This window comes from Pyrus communis, chromosome 2 (genome assembly GCF_041283825.1).
Source record: "Pyrus communis isolate YQ-2024b chromosome 2, ASM4128382v1, whole genome shotgun sequence".
Lineage (NCBI taxonomy): Eukaryota > Viridiplantae > Streptophyta > Magnoliopsida > Rosales > Rosaceae > Pyrus > Pyrus communis.
In genome coordinates, this window is record NC_142566.1 from 22643197 (window position 1) to 22664403 (window position 21207).

At 36.8% G+C, this 21207-nt stretch overlaps 4 protein-coding genes, 1 long non-coding RNA gene and 1 pseudogene across 9 annotated transcripts; 2 read left to right on the top strand and 4 right to left on the bottom strand.

Annotated features, from left to right (window-relative positions):
• The first annotated feature begins 731 nt into the window (after positions 1–731).
• LOC137747765 (uncharacterized) lies at positions 732–1598 on the top strand. The gene has a single exon (XM_068487915.2). The coding sequence runs from the start codon at positions 732–734 to the stop codon at positions 1596–1598; it is 867 nt and encodes a 288-aa protein (XP_068344016.2).
• Positions 1599–6989: 5391 nt separating this feature from the next.
• LOC137747764 (uncharacterized) lies at positions 6990–7920 on the bottom strand. The gene has a single exon (XM_068487914.2). It carries the CDS (start codon positions 7918–7920, stop codon positions 7027–7029), a length of 894 nt encoding a protein of 297 aa, XP_068344015.2. The 3' UTR covers positions 6990–7026.
• Positions 7921–9713: 1793 nt separating this feature from the next.
• On the bottom strand, positions 9714–12625 carry LOC137748258 (Tetratricopeptide repeat (TPR)-like superfamily protein). Of its 2 annotated transcripts, none has more exons than XM_068488382.2 (2): positions 11076–12625; positions 9714–10379 (listed from the first exon to the last, which is right to left on the bottom strand). In XM_068488382.2, the coding sequence occupies exon 1, from the start codon at positions 12474–12476 to the stop codon at positions 11079–11081; it is 1398 nt and encodes a 465-aa protein (XP_068344483.2). In that variant the 5' UTR covers positions 12477–12625; the 3' UTR covers positions 9714–10379; positions 11076–11078. The 2 variants fall into 2 exon arrangements, with proteins under 2 accessions (XP_068344483.2, XP_068344485.2); XM_068488384.2 differs by having other exon boundaries at positions 9714–10984; positions 11076–12587.
• A 386-nt stretch (positions 12626–13011) lies between these two features.
• Positions 13012–16006, bottom strand: LOC137748700 (F-box/LRR-repeat protein At3g59210). Of its 4 annotated transcripts, none has more exons than XM_068488877.2 (4): positions 15676–16006; positions 14264–15400; positions 14021–14167; positions 13012–13571 (listed from the first exon to the last, which is right to left on the bottom strand). In XM_068488877.2, exons 2-4 carry the CDS (start codon positions 15383–15385, stop codon positions 13242–13244), a joined length of 1599 nt encoding a protein of 532 aa, XP_068344978.2. In that variant the 5' UTR covers positions 15386–15400; positions 15676–16006; the 3' UTR covers positions 13012–13241. The 4 variants fall into 4 exon arrangements, with proteins under 4 accessions (XP_068344978.2, XP_088543451.1, XP_088543450.1 ...); XM_088687325.1 differs by having other exon boundaries at positions 14264–15392; positions 15676–15921; XM_088687324.1 differs by having other exon boundaries at positions 14264–15430; positions 15676–15921.
• A 1358-nt stretch (positions 16007–17364) lies between these two features.
• LOC148698746 (basic endochitinase C pseudogene) lies at positions 17365–17878 on the bottom strand (annotated as a pseudogene).
• An 840-nt stretch (positions 17879–18718) lies between these two features.
• On the top strand, positions 18719–21076 carry LOC148698747 (uncharacterized). Its single transcript, XR_015957593.1, has 2 exons — positions 18719–19421; positions 20613–21076. It is a non-coding gene; the product is annotated as an uncharacterized LOC148698747 (long non-coding RNA).
• The last annotated feature ends 131 nt before the right edge of the window (positions 21077–21207 follow it).

Consider the following 21207-nt stretch of genomic DNA (forward strand, 5'->3'; position numbering starts at 1 on the left):
TATTCCAAACGTAAAATTTGGGAGTTCAAATCTTCTGTATTCCTTTTGTATGTGGTTTTTTTTGTGGTTCTGCTTAATTTGGTTGTCATAAACTTAACACATATCAACCACAAAACTACTGAAAAGCCATACATAAAATAAGTACAGAAAATTAAATAAAATTCAAAAGGAAATCTACATCAATGATTTGGTGAGATGACTCAAATATGAGAACCAAGCAGAGAGCACCAAATGTCCCCAAGGTCCACACGTCGACTTCTAGTGTAGTCATGACTTCTATGCAAACATTTACCAAAAGTCTAATAGAGACATGATTAGTACAAGTCACTCGTGTATACAATAATATGTTACATATCTTAATTATTATCCCAATAGATCGGGATCTCTATATCTAATGCAACTTTGGTGTTGGATCTTCTAAAAAACTATATAAGGCCACCGATTGGAGGACTGGCCTGCCACAGTTCAATAAATTAAAAATGAAGGGCAATGTGGCACAAGGGGAGGCAAAGTTGGTGATGACTCATGAGGCTTTTGCCACAAACAATTGGGGCCTCAAATTATTGAAGCAATAATGTTACCTGAAATTGTGACAAAGTAACATCTCCATATTAACGCAAAAGTCTTGTCACTCTCACCTTTCATCAATGTATATATACGTATTCCAAGATATAGTGAGATCAAAAACCTCAAACTTGAGCTCTTGTGAAACATACAGAACAGCTTCAACCATGGCTGCCAAGTACAAAGTCAGATCAATCAGCCTTCCCTCAAGATCACCCCCCACCACTCTTAGGGTTGAAGAACAGCTGAGTAGGCTCCAAACATCTTCATCTTCTGCTTCAATCTGCAAAGATCTATGTGGACTAGAGGAGTTGTATGATTGTGTGGATGATCTTTTACAGATGGCATCAACCCAACAACTCCTTTCTGATTACCAACAAGAGAAGTGTATGGATGAGTTGTTGGATGGATCACTGAGGCTCTTGGACAAATGTGGCATCACAAGGGATGTCATGTCACAAATCAAGGAACATGTTAGAGACCTTCAATCTGCTCTTAGGAGGAGAAAGGGAGACTCAAGCTTCATTGCAAATTACAATTGCTTCAGAAAGAAGATGAAGAAGGATGCCAAGAAATTGATCACATCACTGAAGCAAGTAGACATCAAAGCATCACAACATCTAGAACAAGATCAGCATGCTTCCACGGTAACTCGAGTTCTTAAAGAAGTGTTTGGTAAGAACATGTCTATCTTTCAATCCCTATCGGTCTTCCTAGCAGTTCCAGTCTCAAAGCCAAGGCCAAAAAAGTGGTCTTTGGTATCAAAGTTTATGCACAAGGGAGGGATAGCATGTGAAGATCAGAATGAGGATAATAATGGCCATGAGTTGGATGTTGTTGATGCTGCTGTCTATTCTCTATGCAAATCTTCATCGACTCCTACAGAAGGTGCTAATGTTGAGAAGATTCAAAACGCACATAAAAAATTGGAGGCTTTGGAAGTCACCGTTGAAGGCCTTGAGAATGGTTTGGATAGCGTTTTTAGGCGCTTGATTAAAACAAGAGTTTTTCTTTTGAACATAATCTCACAATGATGTGCTTTAAAAGGCCACAGTTATTTGTTTCAAAATCTCTAAGGCATCCACATTTTATTAGGGTTTCCATTGGGATTAACACTTTTTGATACATTTGTAAAATGTATAGCCATACAATGAAATACAATTGACACCTTGAATCACATCAAGATATTTCCTTCCTTTATCTTTTAAGTAATCGTCTTGTGATTTGTATCCCAAAAGCATCGATATCGCAAACCCTAAACAACTTGCAAGGCTAGTGAAACTTTTGGAGGAATTTGATTTTCTAGGAACAGGAAGAAGACCATTAAAGAGGTTTCTTGCCTATGTCATCCTCTCTTCAGCTGTCTTGTTGAACAAGAGGCATCAGAAAACTAAGGATGTCGTCATCCTATATCTTGATTTCATACGTATGAAAGGGCTTCGATCAGATAACTAATGTTATGTCATCATCCTGTAACTTTCTAATGCCGGCCCCCGAAACCTTCTTGGCCAACAAAAAAGATAAATGACACACTTTCTTTAGTCACATTGGGGCACATGAGATATTTGATGAGTAATTTATTATATATATTGTTTGGTAATAAATTTAGGATGATGCTAGAGAGATTAGACCGTATTTTGTAGATATATGATGTGTCGATTGGTGTTAAAATCTTTATTTAAATATTAAAATAGTCGCCCAATCATCAACTGTCGTATTATTTTTTAACAAAATTTATGATCTAAGAAGATGATCCCCTAATATTTTCTATAAATTTATATCATGCCATGATGCATTGCATATTCTTGAAAACGTGAACAGCGGGTACAGTCTCCATCAGCCCCATTAGGAACAACATTACATTATTCTGCTGCACTTGTTCATGTGCCATGATGCATTGCATATTCTTGAAAACGTGAACGTCGGGTACAGTCTCCATCAGCTCATTAAGAACAACATTGTAACGTTATTCTGCTGCACTTGTTGTTCATGTTGCACATTCCCAACATCATACATGATGATCGATGAGTTCATCACTGATATTTCCATCCATCTTAAGTCCCAACCAATTTGACGGATTATTTTAAAAAACCGTGTCTGATGTACAAATGTTTTCTCATATGCATATGTCTCGGTCTGACGCAGTGGTTTTCAAACTTTTGTTAATTTTGCATGCCGATCCCATGAGTCCATGTGTTTTGCTTCTGAGAACCCAAGAGGGTCATGACTAATTAAAATTAGAATTTGAGGAATGATGGCAACTTCTCCGTTTATCTTCAGGGGTATTCTTTTTAATTTTGTAATGTTGCACAATGAATTGAGCTGTTCATGCACTACCTAGACACCAGCCCTGCTATTACGGGCCATGAACATATCATACTTGAAGAGGGTTGGAATAAATCATAATCGATCATAATATATGTTTAGTTCAAATTGGCAAATTGCCCGTTCTTTAAGTATGCACTATGCAGTGTGGCACTGAATTATATATGGAACTAGGTATATATGTATAATGTATCGTGATATATGATGGTGATGTTGGTGTAAGTTGGGAGACAAGGAGGCATTAAGGCAGTAGATATTCCTCCTATTCTTCTATACGGATACAACACATTCCTGCATTGGAAATTGATGCTGGCTCAGCTTTACATTATCATGCATGAAACAAATGAATACACAAATTACCGTACATAAAAATCATGAGTTCTCTCCCTCACATATAATAGGAAATTAATTTACAAATATATTATCTCAATCCCGCAATTAAGATAAAAGCTACAATTCTTCACACATCAGACAAAAACTTGACAAAACCACATGCTCATTTTGTATAAAATTACACACACACACATGAGGACATGATTCTTCTTGTCTGCTTGAGCTAGTTTTCTGCATGCATTAATATAATTTGTTGTTCTTCATAATTAATGAAGCACAGTTCATTTTCTTTGCAGTGTGCATAAATTAACCCCATTCTTTGCTTAACACATATAGTAATTAAAATATACAAATATCTTCCTCCTATAGTTATATAAACCCTGTATTAATTATATCTTCCTTTATCTAGCTAGTTGATATATGTTTACTACCGAAACATGTAAGAGTGCTATTAGTACTAAACCAATTAATTACACAAAAGATGTGTTTATAATATTCATACGTCACGTACATTCTCTGAGTATAAGCAGAATATTTGTAATGTTATCCCATGCATAATTTGAAGTCATGGGGAGGTCCACGTCGTCCATTGAAATTTAAGGGTATATAATTTAGCCGTCCCATAAGGCCAGTTGTATAGATTGCACGCCACAAGGTTTAATAGTCATGCAGACGACGAAGTGATGTGGTAGCCAACGGCTCAGTTGGATAGTTGACCCTATCAGCTAGGCAACCACGGGATATAATAAGGAAGACAAATGGACAACATGTGAAAGGGCTTATCCTAAGCCAAAAGAGATGGAAAAGACTCATTTTATTAGTTTATGATAATTCAGTCTGCTGGATAACACTTGATTACTAGATTTTAATAGGAAATTAAGAAATAAACTACACACATATGCACGCAAATGATCGATGCCAATCGAACAAAGAGTTGTCCTTAGGCTTAAATCATTAGAAAACATATGCACCTAACCATAGTACAGTTCATTTATACTAAACATATGCATTCACATCGATAACGTATGTATTCGATAATATTCCTTAAGAGAGACTAGTTGAGAATTTTGTGGGAAAATTAGCGTTAGTGTTATTGTTATTTTTAGAGTGATGTTATTCTCACCCCCTATGTTTTATCTTTTCACCCACCTTTTATTGAATTTTTTAATTACAAATTTTTTTATTTGTAAAACGACTGATAAGGACATTAGTTATCCTCTTTTGTGTTAAAAAAAAGGTTGGGTTGCACGCTCAGTCTATCTTAAACCCTAACTCATCTTTCCATCTCTTTTCATCTAGAGAAAGAAAAAAAAAAAAGGATTTAGAAGATGACTTTTTCGTTGAAGAAGTAGAAGATGATGCTTATATGAAAGAGGTAGAAGATTATGTTTCTATTGAAAAGGTAAAAGAATAATTTTGTATGTGGGTCGTTTGCATTTGCCGCAGCATATATATGTCGTCGAAGTTTTCCCTTTGAATTTGGATACCTTTGTGTTTTTCAATTGAATTTGCATACTTGTGACTTCAAGATCAGCAAAAAGTATTTGGGCAATGTATCCTTATTTTTATTGCTTATTTGAATTTGGCCAATATGTTGAGAAACACAAAACTCACCTACGAAAATCTTTAAGCAAATCAAACAATCCTTTCCTTTTTTTGTTGTTTCATTGACATGTGCATTTTAGAACGCTTGGAATGAATCTGCAGCACCCTGGCACGAAAGCCAGTTGAAATACCACGTCTGTGATGCATTATGAAAATTATATGTTGTTTTATAATTTCATATGTATGCATATGTTAAAGGTTATTTTGGGAATAATAGTGGATGGGGAAATAGCATTTTAATTTTTTAACTTTTTAAGGTGGGTGGGATTATAACGTGAGTAGAGAAATAAGACAATAAGGCGGGTCTAGTAGCTTTCTATTTTTATTGGTTTTCTTGTGGGTTAAGGATTATGGGTTTTTTTTTTTTTTTTTTTAAGTGATATATTTTTTTACCCTTTAGGGATCAGGGGATGTTTTAGTTTAAATAGTAAGCATTGTAACTCGTAGAATAATAAGTCAGTCACATCATGGTAACCTTGCAGTGTTTCTTTCTCTAAGATTAATAAAGTATTATTTTTTTCTAGTTTTATATCCCGTTTATTCGTAGAGTAATCTAATTTTCAACTTGGTATCAAAGCAAGTTCAATCCTTGAAAATTTAATTTGCTTTGGTTGGTATCAGTTTTGTCGTCATGTCCGTTTGTTTTGTCTCATTTAATTGATATGTGGGTTTAGATTGTTTGATAAGTAGAGTTTCTCTATATTTATAGGGAATTGTTATTGACACTCCAAAAATCTCATTCTACTCCAAACTTTCTATATTTGGAAAGAAAAATACATTTTTAAGGAGTGTAGAATGAGATTTTTGAAGTGCCAATAACACTTCCCTATTTATAAGTGGAAAGTCTAATAATATTTCTCTCTATTTATATGGGCAAGATCTCAAATTCGACTAACCTAGTTAACGAATTTATGTTCATGGTTTTAATTCTGTCCTCTTTTCTCCATGCCAAAGAGGGGGTGAAAACTTGAACAAAATAAATCCCTAGCCTTTGAGCCCCATTTGACCGTACTGGGCTAACTACCTAATCAACTCCACCAAGGGCCAAACCCCAAATTAACTAGCCATGAGCAAGAGCAGCACCAATTCATGAGTTGCATGTGGACTGACCATGTTCACACAAAAAAATTATAAGCGTGATGCATGGATGTCATTTTCTTAATTTTGTTAGGCAAACATGATTAGCAATTTTATATTGGTTAGCCGATGTGCTCTCAATAATGTTGCATTTTTCTTTTCATGCTCTATCATAGTGGATTATCTCGTCTGCATTCACATAGGTTTTCTCGATTCAGCAAGAATCAAAGAGTTTTTATTGGGCAGATCAAGTGCATGCCAAAAAGTTTATATTCTATATAGGTGGCATAAACCTATGTCTATAAATATAGTCCTCAATCATTGAAATTTATAGGATACATCATCTTAGGTTTTTTATTTTGGAAAATACATCATGTTAGGTTGGGGGTGAACATTTGGTGATAATATTCTTAGATCCAATCAGTTTGAGCCAAATTGCATTTTGATCAATATTTGTGAATTTTTGTACATTGATTGTGGCGTTTCGTTTGTTGAATTTTATTTTTCACCAATTGAGAGGAGGATTCAAATTTGCACCTTATTCGGTTAGTTAGGTAGGTATCATCAGATCAAGAGCTAACTTACGAATGAGTTTATAAGTTTTGTATGCTAACCCATATAGTGTTAGATTCTAATTTTTGTCTTTCTGGTTAGGTACGTTCTTTTTTGCCAAAAAGTTAGGTACATTATTATGATTGTACCTTATAATGTAAGATGTAAATCAAAATGTAATTTCACCAGAGTTAAATAAAGAAAATGTTATTTTATAATGACAGTCTAATTTTCTATTAATGAAATTCAATTTTGCTCAATTAACTCACAATACCTACATAATTGATCCCATTAGCTCAAACCTAGTCAATCTTACATAATTTGAGTTCAACAAAAATGTTTACTTAATTAAGTTGAGTTAGTAAATGTTAGAATCGAAACCCTACGATATTCGTATAGAACATATATACTTAGTGCAAATCTTATAAAACACACAAATAAGGTGAGAAGAATAATATCAAGTATTGAATTCTCTATAATTTTGGAACAATTGTACAAAATGGTTCTTGAACATGGTACAATCCTGTAAAATGTGGATGCCATGACTGATTCTGCAGATATCTTAGAGATTCAAGGTGTAAGGACATTAAGTAGAGACACTCTATGTTGCAATAGGCATCTGAAGAGTCTTTCCAATCCAGCCTCAAGGCCAGATATGCTGCAATCAAGTGTGTCTAGTCTCCACTGAACCACCTGCACATCAGTCTTGGGATCACTCTTTCTGGTATTTCCACGTAGTGAGCAAAGCGCAACATCAACACTTCCCACTTCATTGTAAACCTTTTGGTCTTTTTGTGCGGCTGCAAATTTCGCTGCCATTAGTTTCGGCACCAATGACCATATGCTACCCTTTGCGCTGGTTGCAGGCATGGATAGAAACATGAAAAGGGACTGAAATGCGGAAATTGTTACATCACTTAATTCTCTTAACAATTTAAGAACTATTTGTACATTGTAGTCGCAATCCAACAGACGGAATGACCCAAGATTTGTTTCCATTTTCTTCAAATCTCTGAGGCTCTTTGCAGAGCTCTTCCTCGCCTTTTTTCGGAAGCAAATGTAGGAATGAACGCTGGTTTCAATGCTTGAAGCTCCGGTCCTCCTGCGCAAGGCGGATTGGATGTTCTGAACATGTTCCTTCATTGTCAAGAGAATGTCTCTTGCACTAGCACATGAGTCTAGCAACCCAACTGACCCGTCAAGTGCTTCTTCCACAAGTGCTTTGCACTGCTGGTTGAGAAGTGCTTGTTGGGTCAGTGGAGAGAGAACAAGTTTCTCAATGCAATTGTACAACTCTGCTAGACCAGAAAAGCCCACCAGAAGATCCTTGCTCACTAGAGAACTTGAAAATTTCAAAGTCTTTAACTTGTTTAAATCTGACTCAATTTTTTCAGATTTAGGGTTTAGCCTAGATGGTAGGCTAATAGACCTCACAGGCACTATGGATGCAAATGAAACAGCCATTTGCTTTTGCAAACAGTCTAATATTTTTGCACAAACTGGAAATAAACCCTGAATTAATTGGAAAACCTCAACTCTCAAAATCTCTATATATAACATAAAATTATGAGGATTGCATTTATGTCCTTTTTTGGTGCCGACCCAGTACGGTCGGCATGTGATCGCCCTGCAATTTGAAGATCCTGTATCAAATTTGGCTAACAACCCACAAATTCCATATCTTTTTAAACTCAGTTTATGAATTTAGGTCTGATTTCTTTTAGGGTTTTGGACCCTCAATGTGCAAACAGCAATGTACAGGCCGTGTGAACCGTATGCCTCCTTGTCTCCTCCAATCATTTACCTGCCCATTCTCTCTCCATCAAATTTTTATGAGCACTAGAGTCACTAATCACATGACGTATTATTTCACGAGTTACAATAAAAAGTGAAAGACGTGGTTGATATGTCACACTTCTAAATATATTAAGAAGAAAAAAAATTCAGGTGTTATAATTTGAGTAAAACAATAACGTCACATGACCGTATTTCAAATTCATTGCACAATTGCTCCACAATCAGAACTCAATCATATATAATCATTTGGATTGATTGTTTATGGAACATGAAAGGCTGGCAAGTGCTTTGCTGGTCACTGGAGAGAAACCGAAAGAAGGTATCAGTAGGTTTAAAAACAAAAGAAAACAACAACATTGAGACAAGTTTTAAGCATAAATCTATACGCCTCAAATACAAGAATCTAGCTAGGGTTTGCTGGCTTTGGTAGCAATAATAATTGTAATTAGCTAGGTTCATCTAATCAATTAATCATTGATTTCCGTATCATTTTGTGTAAATTAATCACTGATTTCCGTATCATTTTGTGTACCATATAGACCCAATTTTTAATTCAAAGACAATGAAATATTTTGACACTTATTTTAATTCACCTTTTAATTAGGATTATAGATAAACATATTTGGGTTAGGAGGGGCGGCAGGTTGTTGCCAGTTAGTGTCACAAAAGAGCCTAAACATCAGGAGTTAAAAAACGCCCCTTGTATTGTTTGTAACACATGCATTTTGCATGTCGTTGTTGGAAGAACGCAAACCAAGCAAACACTAAATCAAAGACAAAGAGTAATGCTACACTCTTTGTTGCATTTTTTAGGCCTCTTTCTGGCTTTGCTTAATTGTGTTCACTGAATAAACAAGAAGGACGCAAATATGATTAGGTAAGTTGGTCAAGGCAGTTCGTCCGCCCACTTGCAACCAAGTTACAATTGTCCTACCGTAAGTTAGAGCAAATTAAATACTTTAGATTTATCACATTAGTTAAAATGATTAAACAACCTATTGGATCGCCGGAGACCATATTTGCCCCATCTCCATCTAGTGTTCCATAGTTATTTCTTGGTTAGATGCAGTGAGTTTGATGGTGGCTACACTTCATGTAGCTGTAGTTCACATGATTTAGGCTTCTGGTTTGTCTCAGGGTTTTGGTGATCTTGTATCGTGAGTTATTTAGTTGTTTGTGTGGATTTGCCCACTAGAAGTGTTGATTTTATTGTTTTGGTTTTGTTGACTAATTTTCATGTTTATTTGATGAAATTACTTATAAAAACATAAACCAACAACAATGAATTCTTACCCCACTAAGTGAGGTCAGCTGCATGAATCCTAAAACGACACTGCACTTGATTTTACACCTAGTCTTTAGTTACCTCCAAGTACTCCATGTCAGGGTTCAATTGTGGTTAAAAGTCGAATAGAGAAGTAATATGTACCATCCACCATCCAGGATTAGGGAATTAGAAATATTCGGAATAATGACATCCCACTCAATTGTTAATGCGAATCAGAACAGACAGATATCATTTGGATAACCTTGCTTAAAGGCCTTTTGACTCAATTTGTATAGGCTAGTTTTTTATGCAACCACCCAATCAAGAAGAAAGGCCATTTTTGTACTTGTATGGACAACAGCAGACAATTAGAGCTCCACAGGAGTAGCTCATCAACAACAAATAGCAGATAGTGTCTGATGCAAAATCCGGTGGAGAAGTTTGTCTGCGACCATGGGGACTTTGTTGGAGGATATCTGTCAAGAGGGTAAAATGTTTGTCTGGATGGTGAATACAAAAATGGTGGAATTCAGCTTCCGGAGATTATTATGCCCGTCATTTACTCTGGCTCCACTGGATGCTCAAACTTTCCTGTAAATTGCAACTCTTTGTAGCATGATTAGCATCACAAAATCTAGTATAGATCTTACAGCCAATGACTAGACGTGTGAAAAATTATCGTGGCTTCCTGTCCAGGGCTTTCCAGTTGGGGATTTTGTCATCGTTCCAGTTCATCAGAAGAGTCGTTTGGCCTGGTGAAGATAGACTCGGGATTGCTAACGTCCTACATACAGTCTTGTTGCTTCACCAGGGACAACCGTTGACAACTCAAACAACCTCCAACAGCCCTGTAACGAAACTGGTGGCCCAAAATAACAAGAAGTGTTTCAATCAAGTCAGGACATTGTAGGGTGAAGGCCTTACTTGCATGATAATTGGAAAAGAAAAATCACAATTCACATTTCTAAACTTATTTTGAGAACATATCTAGCCTTAGTACACATTGCACAAGTAGTGAAAGACATATAAACATCATGGTTATGTTTTGGACATCAAGTACTAAAAATAAGCATTGATGTTAAAATAGTTCTACACTTTCAATTTCCACCACCGAAGGGAGTTCAGAGTCGGGATTGCAGTCAAACCAAGATGACAAACTCTGATTTCCAATTTAACAACCTAATTCAAGTTGAAAATGATCTAAACCTAGGAAACTAGAAAGCATACAAATCAAAATAACTTTGGCATACCACATAGGAAAAAAAAATTCTGAGTGTTGCCAAACGAATGCTCGCAATTCACTACAGCACTTTTAAATCTGTGTAATCTCTCTTTTCAAATCAACATTAAACAAACATAGATGTCACTGAAAGCAATCAAGCTGAAACAACAGCAAAATCCAAGCTTTGTATATGCCATAGAGCACTTCTGCCAATATGGGAATTGATAACATTACACCAGCACCTTCAGTTACAAAGATAAATTAAATCACAGAACATTCAAAAACTATTAGAATTCGCCAAGCAAACATAGTTGTACAAATTAGAGGAAATACCAGTTAGACAGCAAGACCTTGCTCCCTTGCTTTCTTAAGCCACTTCAGCGTACCCTCCAAAGTCGTGTAAGCAGCAACATCAGTTACACTCTTACTCTCAACTGCATAATCAAACACTTCGTAAGCATCTGCAACCCTACCCTCCCTACAAAGTGCCCTCACAAGTGTAGCATAAGAAGCTGTATCAAGCTTCATCCCACATTCTTTCATCAGCCCATACAATTCTAACCCCTTCTCTAAAAGTTTCGACTTGCATAATCCATGAAGCAACGTATTATACGTGCAAACATTCGGTTGGCACCCCTGTGCTTGCATCTCCTCCAACAACTCCATTGCACCCAAGACATCCCCTTTCCGACACATTCCATTCATCAATGAAGTGTATGTCACCGCATCCGGGACATGTCCCATTTCCACCATGACACCCAGATACTTCTTAGCCTCCATAATCCTTCCACATTTCGATAACCCAAAAATCAAAGTATTATACGTTACAAGATCAGGCTCCACGCCCTCCTCCTTCATTTTCTTGAAAACATCAACTGCCTCTTTGCCCAAATTCAATTTACAAAAACCCTTCATAATTGTATTGTAAATATAGCAATCAGGTTTAAATCCCTCCTCAGCTAACATTTCCACTAACTTAGTCGCCTCGCGTAAATTCTCTCTATTCGTCACATTGTCAATCAAAATAGTATAAGTGACAAGATCAGGCTTCAAATTCAAAGAACTTTTCATACTTTCAATATACTCATAAACACTACTCACAGATCTCGACTTGCAGAGACACTTCACCAGAAAATTGTATGTATAACTGTCCGGGGCTGCGTTTTTCATCGCCATTTCTTTAACCAATTCAACAGCGAGGTCAACATTACCGGCAGAACAGAGTGACCGGACAGCGATATCCGTGGTGACCTTATCGGGACTGAAGCCATTGGTGAGCATAAAGTTGAGTACCTGGTGTACGGACCCCAGTGTCTCATCCCCTGCTTTGCAGGACTGGGAGAGCAAAACATGGTAGGTCGATTTGTCGGGGGAGAACGCAGGGTGGGTTTTCATCATGTGGTTGAAGAGAGATATGGAGTCGTTGACGGTGGAGATTGCGGCGTAGGATTGGAGCAGGGCGTTGTGGACGCGGAGGTCGAGTGGGGATTTCGTGGCGGCGACGATGGAGGTGAAGACCCTCTTGGCGTCAGAGATGTTTGGGGAGGTGAAGGGGTTGCGGAAGGCGGTGGGTTCCTGGGTTTTCTCGGAAAGTTGGGGTGGGATTTTCCTGGCGGGTTTCTTGGGAAAGTGATGGGGTTTGTGAGATGGGGATTCGTTTCGGATTAAAGATTGTGGCTTTTTGATGATGGAGGTTGAAACTGATGAGCGCAGAGATGGTGGGATTTTCCCCATTTAGGGTTTAGGGTTCCTCGTCGAGGATGGTGGAAGGTCTGCGAGGTTGAAGAGGTTAGGGTTTTGCAGGGGTTTGAGATTTGGGGATTCCGTGTTGGGGTGGGGGCGCTAAAGCCCTGGTACTTGGACGACATGTCGTAAACTGCAATGAATATCGATTGACATAATACTAGTGGCTTTCTATGGAAATGATGGATATTTGCTAAAAGATGTAGATATTTAAAATGAAAATTTATAGAATGACATGTGGCAGTTTGTTAATATTTAATTGAGATGTTAAAAATATTGATAAAATCTGTTAATTTTAATCCGAAATTTAAGAGTTCCTCTGATATCTTATGAAGTTTAGACTTTATCCCTAATTTCATATTTTCTCTGATTATTCCGATATTTTCAAGAAAATATCAACCGTATCGAAAAAATTTCATGCACTATTTCAGACTACAATTATCATATTTTCCGACCCAACCCGCCTTATATAAAATTTGCAATAAACATTTTCATTAAGGAAGAATGGGCGTGCAAATACGACATGTAGGTAAATCTAGTAGCACTCTTCACAAAATGTCATAATTATAAAATAAATATGGGTAAAAAGACATCAACAAACCAAGATCATGCCCAGCTCATAACCTTAATAGATTACATGATCAGTAATTACAAACTTGCAAACTGCTAATTACAAACTTGCAAACTGCGAATTATACTATGTTGCAGACTAAAAAGAGCTTCAAGTATGCTGCAAAAACAGATAAATGAAGGGGCTTATATGATAACCAAATCGGCTCCTGGTGCTAGTTGTGTTCCAATTAGCTGCAAAGCATGCTCCCTTGTTGCTTCTAATTTCTCCTCCGGTGTAGCAAACTTTGTCAGTATATTGTGCCATCCACCTAATTCGGCCTTTTCAAGTTCTATGATAAACTTTTCAAGTACTACAGCATTTTCCAACAGGTACACGGCAAACTCCGTATCAATAGTTGACCCGCCCATCCCAATGAACCCAGAAAATCTCACCTCCTTAAGGCATTGATGAGGACATCTTTTAATCTCCTGCATGTTTCTCGTATAACCGTTGCAAACAGATCCCCATTGTATCTGCAAGAGGGGCATACCACAATCATATTAATCTTCTCATGACAAGTTACTTCAACAAGCAAAAGTTTGTGAAAAATGGCTTGTAGTTTAGTTGGTTAAGAGCATCCACCCTCATACCCAAGGTCTCGAGTTTGGTTTCCCCTCCCCACTATCGCTTGTATCAAAAGTTCAAAACAAGCAGAAGTTTAATTCAGTAAAGAAAAAACTTGAACACTTTCACTTATTACAATCTCAAATCATGAAATGGCCCTTCCCTTTCTAAAACTCTACTTGTAAACTATACTGATGAAACGAACTTTCCCTTTCTGTGAACAACGGAATTATCAGTAATACAAGGTTGATGACAACATTAATCCATTTGAAACGTAAAGGATCAGAATATGACTTGAAAAATGTGATAGACGCTTTGCGATGATAAAAACCACTCTAATAGATATATTGATTTTTACCTTCATTGTTAATCTCTGCAAGAAAGGAGATTGCTCTAACAAGGAAGTCAAATCCAGGAGACTTTGCCCATCATTTTGGGCATGTATAGTCAACGACAAGTCTTTGAGACTAGTTAAGTCTGGAAATTGTGGGAGCATAACATTTGTCTGAAAAACAGGAACACAAAAAACTTGAAAATGATCAGCCAACAAGTACAAGAAGCTAGGAAAACTTTAAAGTACATAACAGGTTGAGAGTCTAACCCGTCTTGTCATATTCATCGACAGGTTGAGAGTCTGTAGATATGAAAATCGAGCTGAGATCGACAGAAGATCTCTGGTAATCGACAGAAGATCTTTGGTAATATTAGCGGGTTCGTTTTCTGAAAGAGATACGTTGACAAGCTTGGGTGCATGTTTCAAAACAATTCCTCTTCTATACATATTTGGACCGTCATATATAAATGACACAAGATTAGGGGCAGAAATCTCAACTCTGACTAAGCTACGGCAACAACTTACTCGTAGGAACTTCAACCGGAGTGATGAACCAACTGCTTTCACAAGACAAAGATTGCTTGAGTCATAAATACTGAGGTGTTCAAGAAGTTGACAGTCGGATAGAACCAGCCCAACTACTTTATCGCTTATACTTATGTACTTCAAAGAGAGGTGTCTAAGGGACTTAATGCGTGAAACACCGAAAGGGTTTTTGAATGGCTTCTCCCAAAACTTGGCGTCTTTTTCTTTCGATTTCTCTATCTCAAGCCTTTGAACTTTCTTTTGAATTGCAAATTCGATAACATTATCAACATGATCCGAGTTATAACAAGACCCACAAATTCTGATTCCATCTACAGTTGGACCCTGATGCGATTGCAGGACGTTAGTCACCACCGTACACGGTGGTGGTGATGGTGGGCCAATTTGTCTTGGAATCGCATCGGGGTGCCTAGATCTTGAACCGGAACCCTCTGAGGAAGAACCAACTCTGAATTCGCCAAAGTTTAAAGGTGTTAAACCCTGGCGCAATAGCCGGAGTCGTTGTCTTCTGCTGGTCACTTCTTTTAGACTTCTTCTCTCTGACGGATTAACTGTTGTGGTCCTTGTGGAGGTACGTGGATGTTCACCAACATGATGAGCAAAGTTGAGACGTGTAACATGTGTCCACAAATATCTCCACCTCTTAGAGAGGACACTAGTCCTTGCTACTTCCTTAATCCTCAACGGGGAAATGATGTCAACCAGAATCGCGTCCGGCAGTTGACTAATCCGATCCTCCAACGGATTACTTGTTTCTCCCTTATCACCCAAATTCATCGGAGTTTTATCTTGTTTTTTATCATATGTTGATTCAGTTGGAATTTCCATCGAACCTTCTTCCATTTGCTAACTATTGAACTTAATACAGGAACAATTTAGCCAGATAAGCTGCCGATTCTGAGGCAAATTAGCATAATTCACAAAGAACAGAGTCTCATGCTAGCTAGTCAGTTTAGCAGCTAAATTACTTAATAATCGATTTAAAATTAATTTTTATAATTTTCAAAAACAATGAATGTAACTAAATTACTTAATATTCGTCGATTTCAAAGGCCAAAAAAATGAATTCAAGGATGATATGAAATAAGCTACATAATGTTAAATCGGAGAGAGCGAGGAAGAAGGGAACTTACTTGTTCTTAGGATTTCTTAACTGATTTTCCGGGAGATCGGAAAGAGGAGGAGGAGGAGGAGGTGGTAGTGGCGGGGGTGAGTGATGGGAGTGTCGCAGGTGATGATTGACCGACGTGGATAGCCGGAAATGTGGGTGGGTGTTGGGGCTGGAAAATGGATACTCGAGCTTACTAGAGAAGTTAACAGGTAGGAAAGCTTACCGGAGAAGTTAACAGGTAGGGAAAAAAAAAAAAAAAAACACTTGGAGGAAACATAACGCTACATACCTTCCTCTTTATAATTTTCTTTGTACCTTCAAGGTCACTCTGTAAATATGTCACTTAATAGTGTAATCTAATAGTATTCATCTTCATTTATAAATGAAAAATCTTAGATTCAATTCTTATTAAAGAAGAATTTGAACCACTTTATTGCTAGCCCATTATAAGGCTAAGCTCCATTTTCCCTTAATGACGATAATATTGTTTGTTCAAAAAAAAAAAATCACCCTTTAAATGTCATTTCTACAGAATAAATTACTTTAATTTTATTTTTTTATAGTTGATATACACTAATCATTATAGATAATTTGAACCAAGACACAGTAATCTAATAAAATATATCGTTTGACCAAAACAAAAAAAAAGAAGATATGTGTCGATGCACATTTCCGATGTCTTCAGTCTTAACGAAAATGCACCTACAAAACATTTAACACTTTTGATCAAAGATCAAAAGCCTCATGTGCCCACGATGAGTGGTTGGGGGGGGGTAGATTTTGGCCAATGGATCTCACCTAAGTTAGTCTCCGTAAAAAGAGTGAGTGTTTACGGTTTTCAGCATATAAAAAAGCTTACCCATTTTTTGTGGAGAAATCGGTTATTTATAGAGGAGATGGTCAGCCATTAGGGTAGGATTTGATGAGAATATCCCTAGATATTGTGTAAACAATATATTAGAATTAAAGGTAATTATCCCTAATTAAATATAATTGGGATTACTTACTTGATAGAGTTATGATATGATTTAGGGATAATCCTATCATTAAATACCTTTGACATTTTTCATGTGTAGTGGAGCTTTGAGCAGTCGTGGTCTGTTGTGTGCATGTACTAGGATGCTAAGCTGCACGTGGGATGCGATGCTCATTTAATAAAGGGTCTTGTATTTTTTCACTGAAAGTCCACGTGTCGCCTCTAGGAATTTTGGGATCCACAATATGTCACAAAGTTCACATCAACAAAACATTAAACTAAGACAACACTAATGATATCTTCATTTCTTAGTCAAAGTATATGAACGATTTGTTGAAAAAAGGTTGGAAAGGAATCTTGTAAACCATGTCTTACTCCTTGAAAATCTCACATACACAATTACTTAAGGATGAAGGTACTCCATTGACTGATCCCACAATGTTTAGGAGCTTAGCTAGAGCTTTACAATGTCTTACTTTTACAAGGCCAGACATTGATTTTTTCCATCAATTATGCCTATCAATTTATGTCCTCTCCCACTAATGCTCATTTCTATTTAGTCAAAAGGATTTTAAGGTAATTGCAAAGTACCATCAACTGTAACTTTATAAACAAGGCATATATGATTATGTCTGTAATTTATGAACAAAGTGAGTTTCTTAGTAGTAGTATAATATCAAGTGATTCACCATTGCAACAACAGCAACAACGAAGTTCTTTTGTTCGATTCTCTCATTCTCATATAGCAATTAAAACTAATAACTTAATGTAAACAAGAAATTTCTTTATTACATAGGATTATTGCATTTTGTTTGGTACATAGGACAGGATTACTGTCTTTATGACTATCTCCAAGACTGAACCTCACCGTATATTGTTTTAGGCAAAAGGACTTTGATTGTAACAATCCAAGTTGTCCCCCGGACTCACTCCCAATATCCCACAGTACCTTTTGTAGAACCCGATCCGACTAGCAACCATAGAATTCTGGCCATTGCCACATTCAAGCCCTCCGTTGATGATGTTGGTGATCACTCCATACCCGGGAACTCGACCCGCTGATTTGTCTGCACCAGATGGACTCCACCTACCAGTGATGACATCATGGCTTGATGGCATGTTTCCCCGTGGAGTCATCCAAAACCATATAGCTGTCTTGAATGATACAACCGGGTCTGTGGCCACTAGATCCGGGTTGTTTAACAGATCCTTTCCGATTGCCTTGCCTGCTTGACCATAGTTGTAATTGCTGGAAAAGTCAAACAAGTCAGTCTCCCCTCACGTTTTCTTTCTGCACTTTTTTTTAATATCGTCTTTTTTTTTTTTTTTTTTTTTTTCCATTTGATTTATTCAAATCTAAAAGTTGAAAACAGAAAAAAAAAAAAAAATATATATATATATATAATAATAATAAAAGTGGCATGCAAAATCAATTTACTACGCTAATTAAAACACAAACTCGTTCACTCATATTAGATTACATGTATATTAAAAACACCACGTAATAGTTTTACGGGTATACCTAAATGTTTTTCTTGACCGACTACCAAGTAGGTGAATACTTCGATGTTGGAAGGATAAGAGAGACTTACAATGTGAGTAGGATGGGTCCTCTGCCATAGTATTGCTTGCTAGCGGCACATGGATATTGGCTGGATGGTGTACAATACACATCTTGGCTTCAATCATTGACAAAACAATATCCCCACGCATAAGGACCATCTGGTGCACTTGCCCATCCTCCTACATTAAATTGATGATTAAGCACAAAAATAACGATCATGTATAGCAAAGCTCTATAGTAAAACTAAAGAATTCATATGTTATAACCATCAAAATAATGCGTGCAATTTTTTAACAAGCGCAATATCATACGAATTCTTTTAAATTACATAAAAAGATGTTCGAACTAGAATGCAGATACAAAAACACGTTGACTTAACCAACTTGGTTATTAAGTAATGCTGTTACTAGAAAGAAGATGCTAAACTAGTTTTTATGATCTCATGACAGTTTAAACACAAAAATCTAAACAAAAAAACATGACCGTTAAGCTTAGTACTGACCAGTAGTCTCATGAGATGTTTGAGCCAAGAAAGCAGCAAGCTCTTTTTTGCGAGTAGCAACATCTCCGGTTGTGCCAAACCCATTAAAAGACCGAGCTGCAGCAATGAAAGCATCATACTCGTAAAACCCGTAACTAATGCATCTCACATCGTTTCGATACTTAAGCATTTGGTCGAAAACAGACCAGCTAACGAGGTTGCTGATGTCACTACCGCCACTTGGGATTGGGCACACGGCACCACCAGCTTGCCTCCCACATTGCTCTGCTGAGATCCCAATCAGCAAACTTAGGGACAACAGGATAAGGGTTTGCAACTTAATTTTTTTTTTTTTTTTCCGTGACAGTGTTTGATGGTTTTTCTGATCTACGAACTGGGTTTTGGGGTGTGTGAGTATATGTAGTGTTTTGTGAAGCGGTTTTGTTTTGACTTTTTGCTCAATTTGAGTTGTTGGGTACAAGTTTCTTCTTGAAGATCAAGTGCCCCATTTTACGCACTTTTCTAGCTGGTTTCGTTTTTTGTGGAAATTGCAGAAAAAATGTTTATATTTAGTGACGTTGAATTTTGGGAGGATATGCAAAAGGAGACCTAAATATGTATGGTTACTGATTGACTAGTTCATCTCATATATACCCAGTTCCCCCGAAAACACGTCAATAGATAAAAGATCACAGAATTTAGGAAAAGGGGAGTAATTGTGCCAACCTAATTGAAGCTCAGGTTCACGTACGTCTTCTTCCCTAATCCGTCTTTCCTGAATTACAATTGATTCGGATTTTAGGGCCTTTAGCTTTTCTTTCTCTGAATTGCGTAGATTTTTATATTGGATTGTTTTTTTTTTTTTAATTTCTCAATTGGATTTCTGGAATTGTTTGTTTGATTTCTCAATTGGGTTTTTATATTGGATTGTTTGTTTGATTTCTCAATTGGATTCATCACAAGTTAAAAAATGTTCTGAATTGTACCAAAAAATATGCAGATTAGGAACTATTTTGCACACTGATGATGCCTTTGACATCCCTTTAGCCCTTTTGTTTCACCCACAAATTAACTTATTTCAATTCTTGTGGTTTTAACCAATGTCTAAAATTATTTCAGGCTTTATTTTTCCCCCTCTTTAGTCCTGAAGATTTTCGTCTGGGTTGTGTTTCAACAACCTGTTTATGACATAGCTCTTACCTCCAACTTGTTTGTTCGTGGGTTGTGTTACTTGTGCATGTGATTTTTTTTGTTTTTGTTGGGTAATAGCTATGTTCAGACATCTTTGTTGTTCGCGGGCTGTGATTACTTCAGATATCTACATTTGCTTCTTAGGTTCAGTGCATGTTAGACAGAGTTTTGGCCTTCACTAGAAAAGATGATCTTTGTATATGTGATGCCAATTGTTAATGGTATGTCCTAAACTGAGTGTTATCCACATCAATAAGATTTGATATTTGCATTATCCCAATTCTTAATGGTGAACTCGGCCAGAGTTAATTGTTCGCATTCGATCTTCTGAGATGTTGAATTAAGTAGTTGGGAACTTACATGATGTGCCTTAGACACAAGCACAAATGATATAGAATCAATTAGCAGTTGGTCATTTGGGTAATCATGAAGAGTTGCCACATAGTTTATTTTTCTTAGTATTGTTTGAATTTGCTCTAATTTTTCACATGTAAAATATATATTCTGATTCTGATTATTGAGGGATTTGTTTGTCCTCCACATCTTAATTTGATGTTCCATTTTGTTGTGTATGCATTTCTCTTATAGATGAGGTAAGTGGCAGATTGATATGATCTTCGTATACTTCAGAATCTGTTTCGAGTTTCTCGGTTTAAGTACTATTTTTATTGCCTTCTCATATTTTGGTTTGGGTCATTTTGGTGCACAATATCTGATATATGCAATTTTATGTATGATTTTGTGCAGATACGGTTGGAGTTGCAAGTTTATGAGTTGCAAGTTTATGGTTTGTTGCGTGCATGTCCTAGGATGCTAAGCTGCACGTGGGATGCCATGCTCATTTAATAAAGGGTCTTGTATTTTTTCACTGAAAGTCCACGTGTCGCCTCTAGGAATTTTGAGATCCACAATATGTCAAAAAGTTCACATCAACAAAACATTAAACTAAGACAACACTAATGATATCTTCATTTCTTAGTCAAAGTATATGAACGATTTGTTGAAAAAAGGTTGGAAAGGAATCTTGTAAACCATGTCTTACTCCTTGAAAATCTCACATACCCAATTACTTAAGGATGAAGGTACTCCATTGACTGATCCCACAATGTTTAGGAGCTTAGCTAGAGCTTTACAATGTCTTACATTTACAAGGCCAGACATTGCTTTTTTCCATCAATTATGCCTGTCAATTTATGTCCTCTCCCACTAATGCTCATTTCTATTTAGTCAAAAGGATTTTAAGGTAATTGCAAAGTACCATCAACTGTAATTTTATAAACAAGGCGTATATGATTCTGCCTGTAATTTATGAACAAAGTTAGTTTCTTAGTAGTAGTATAAT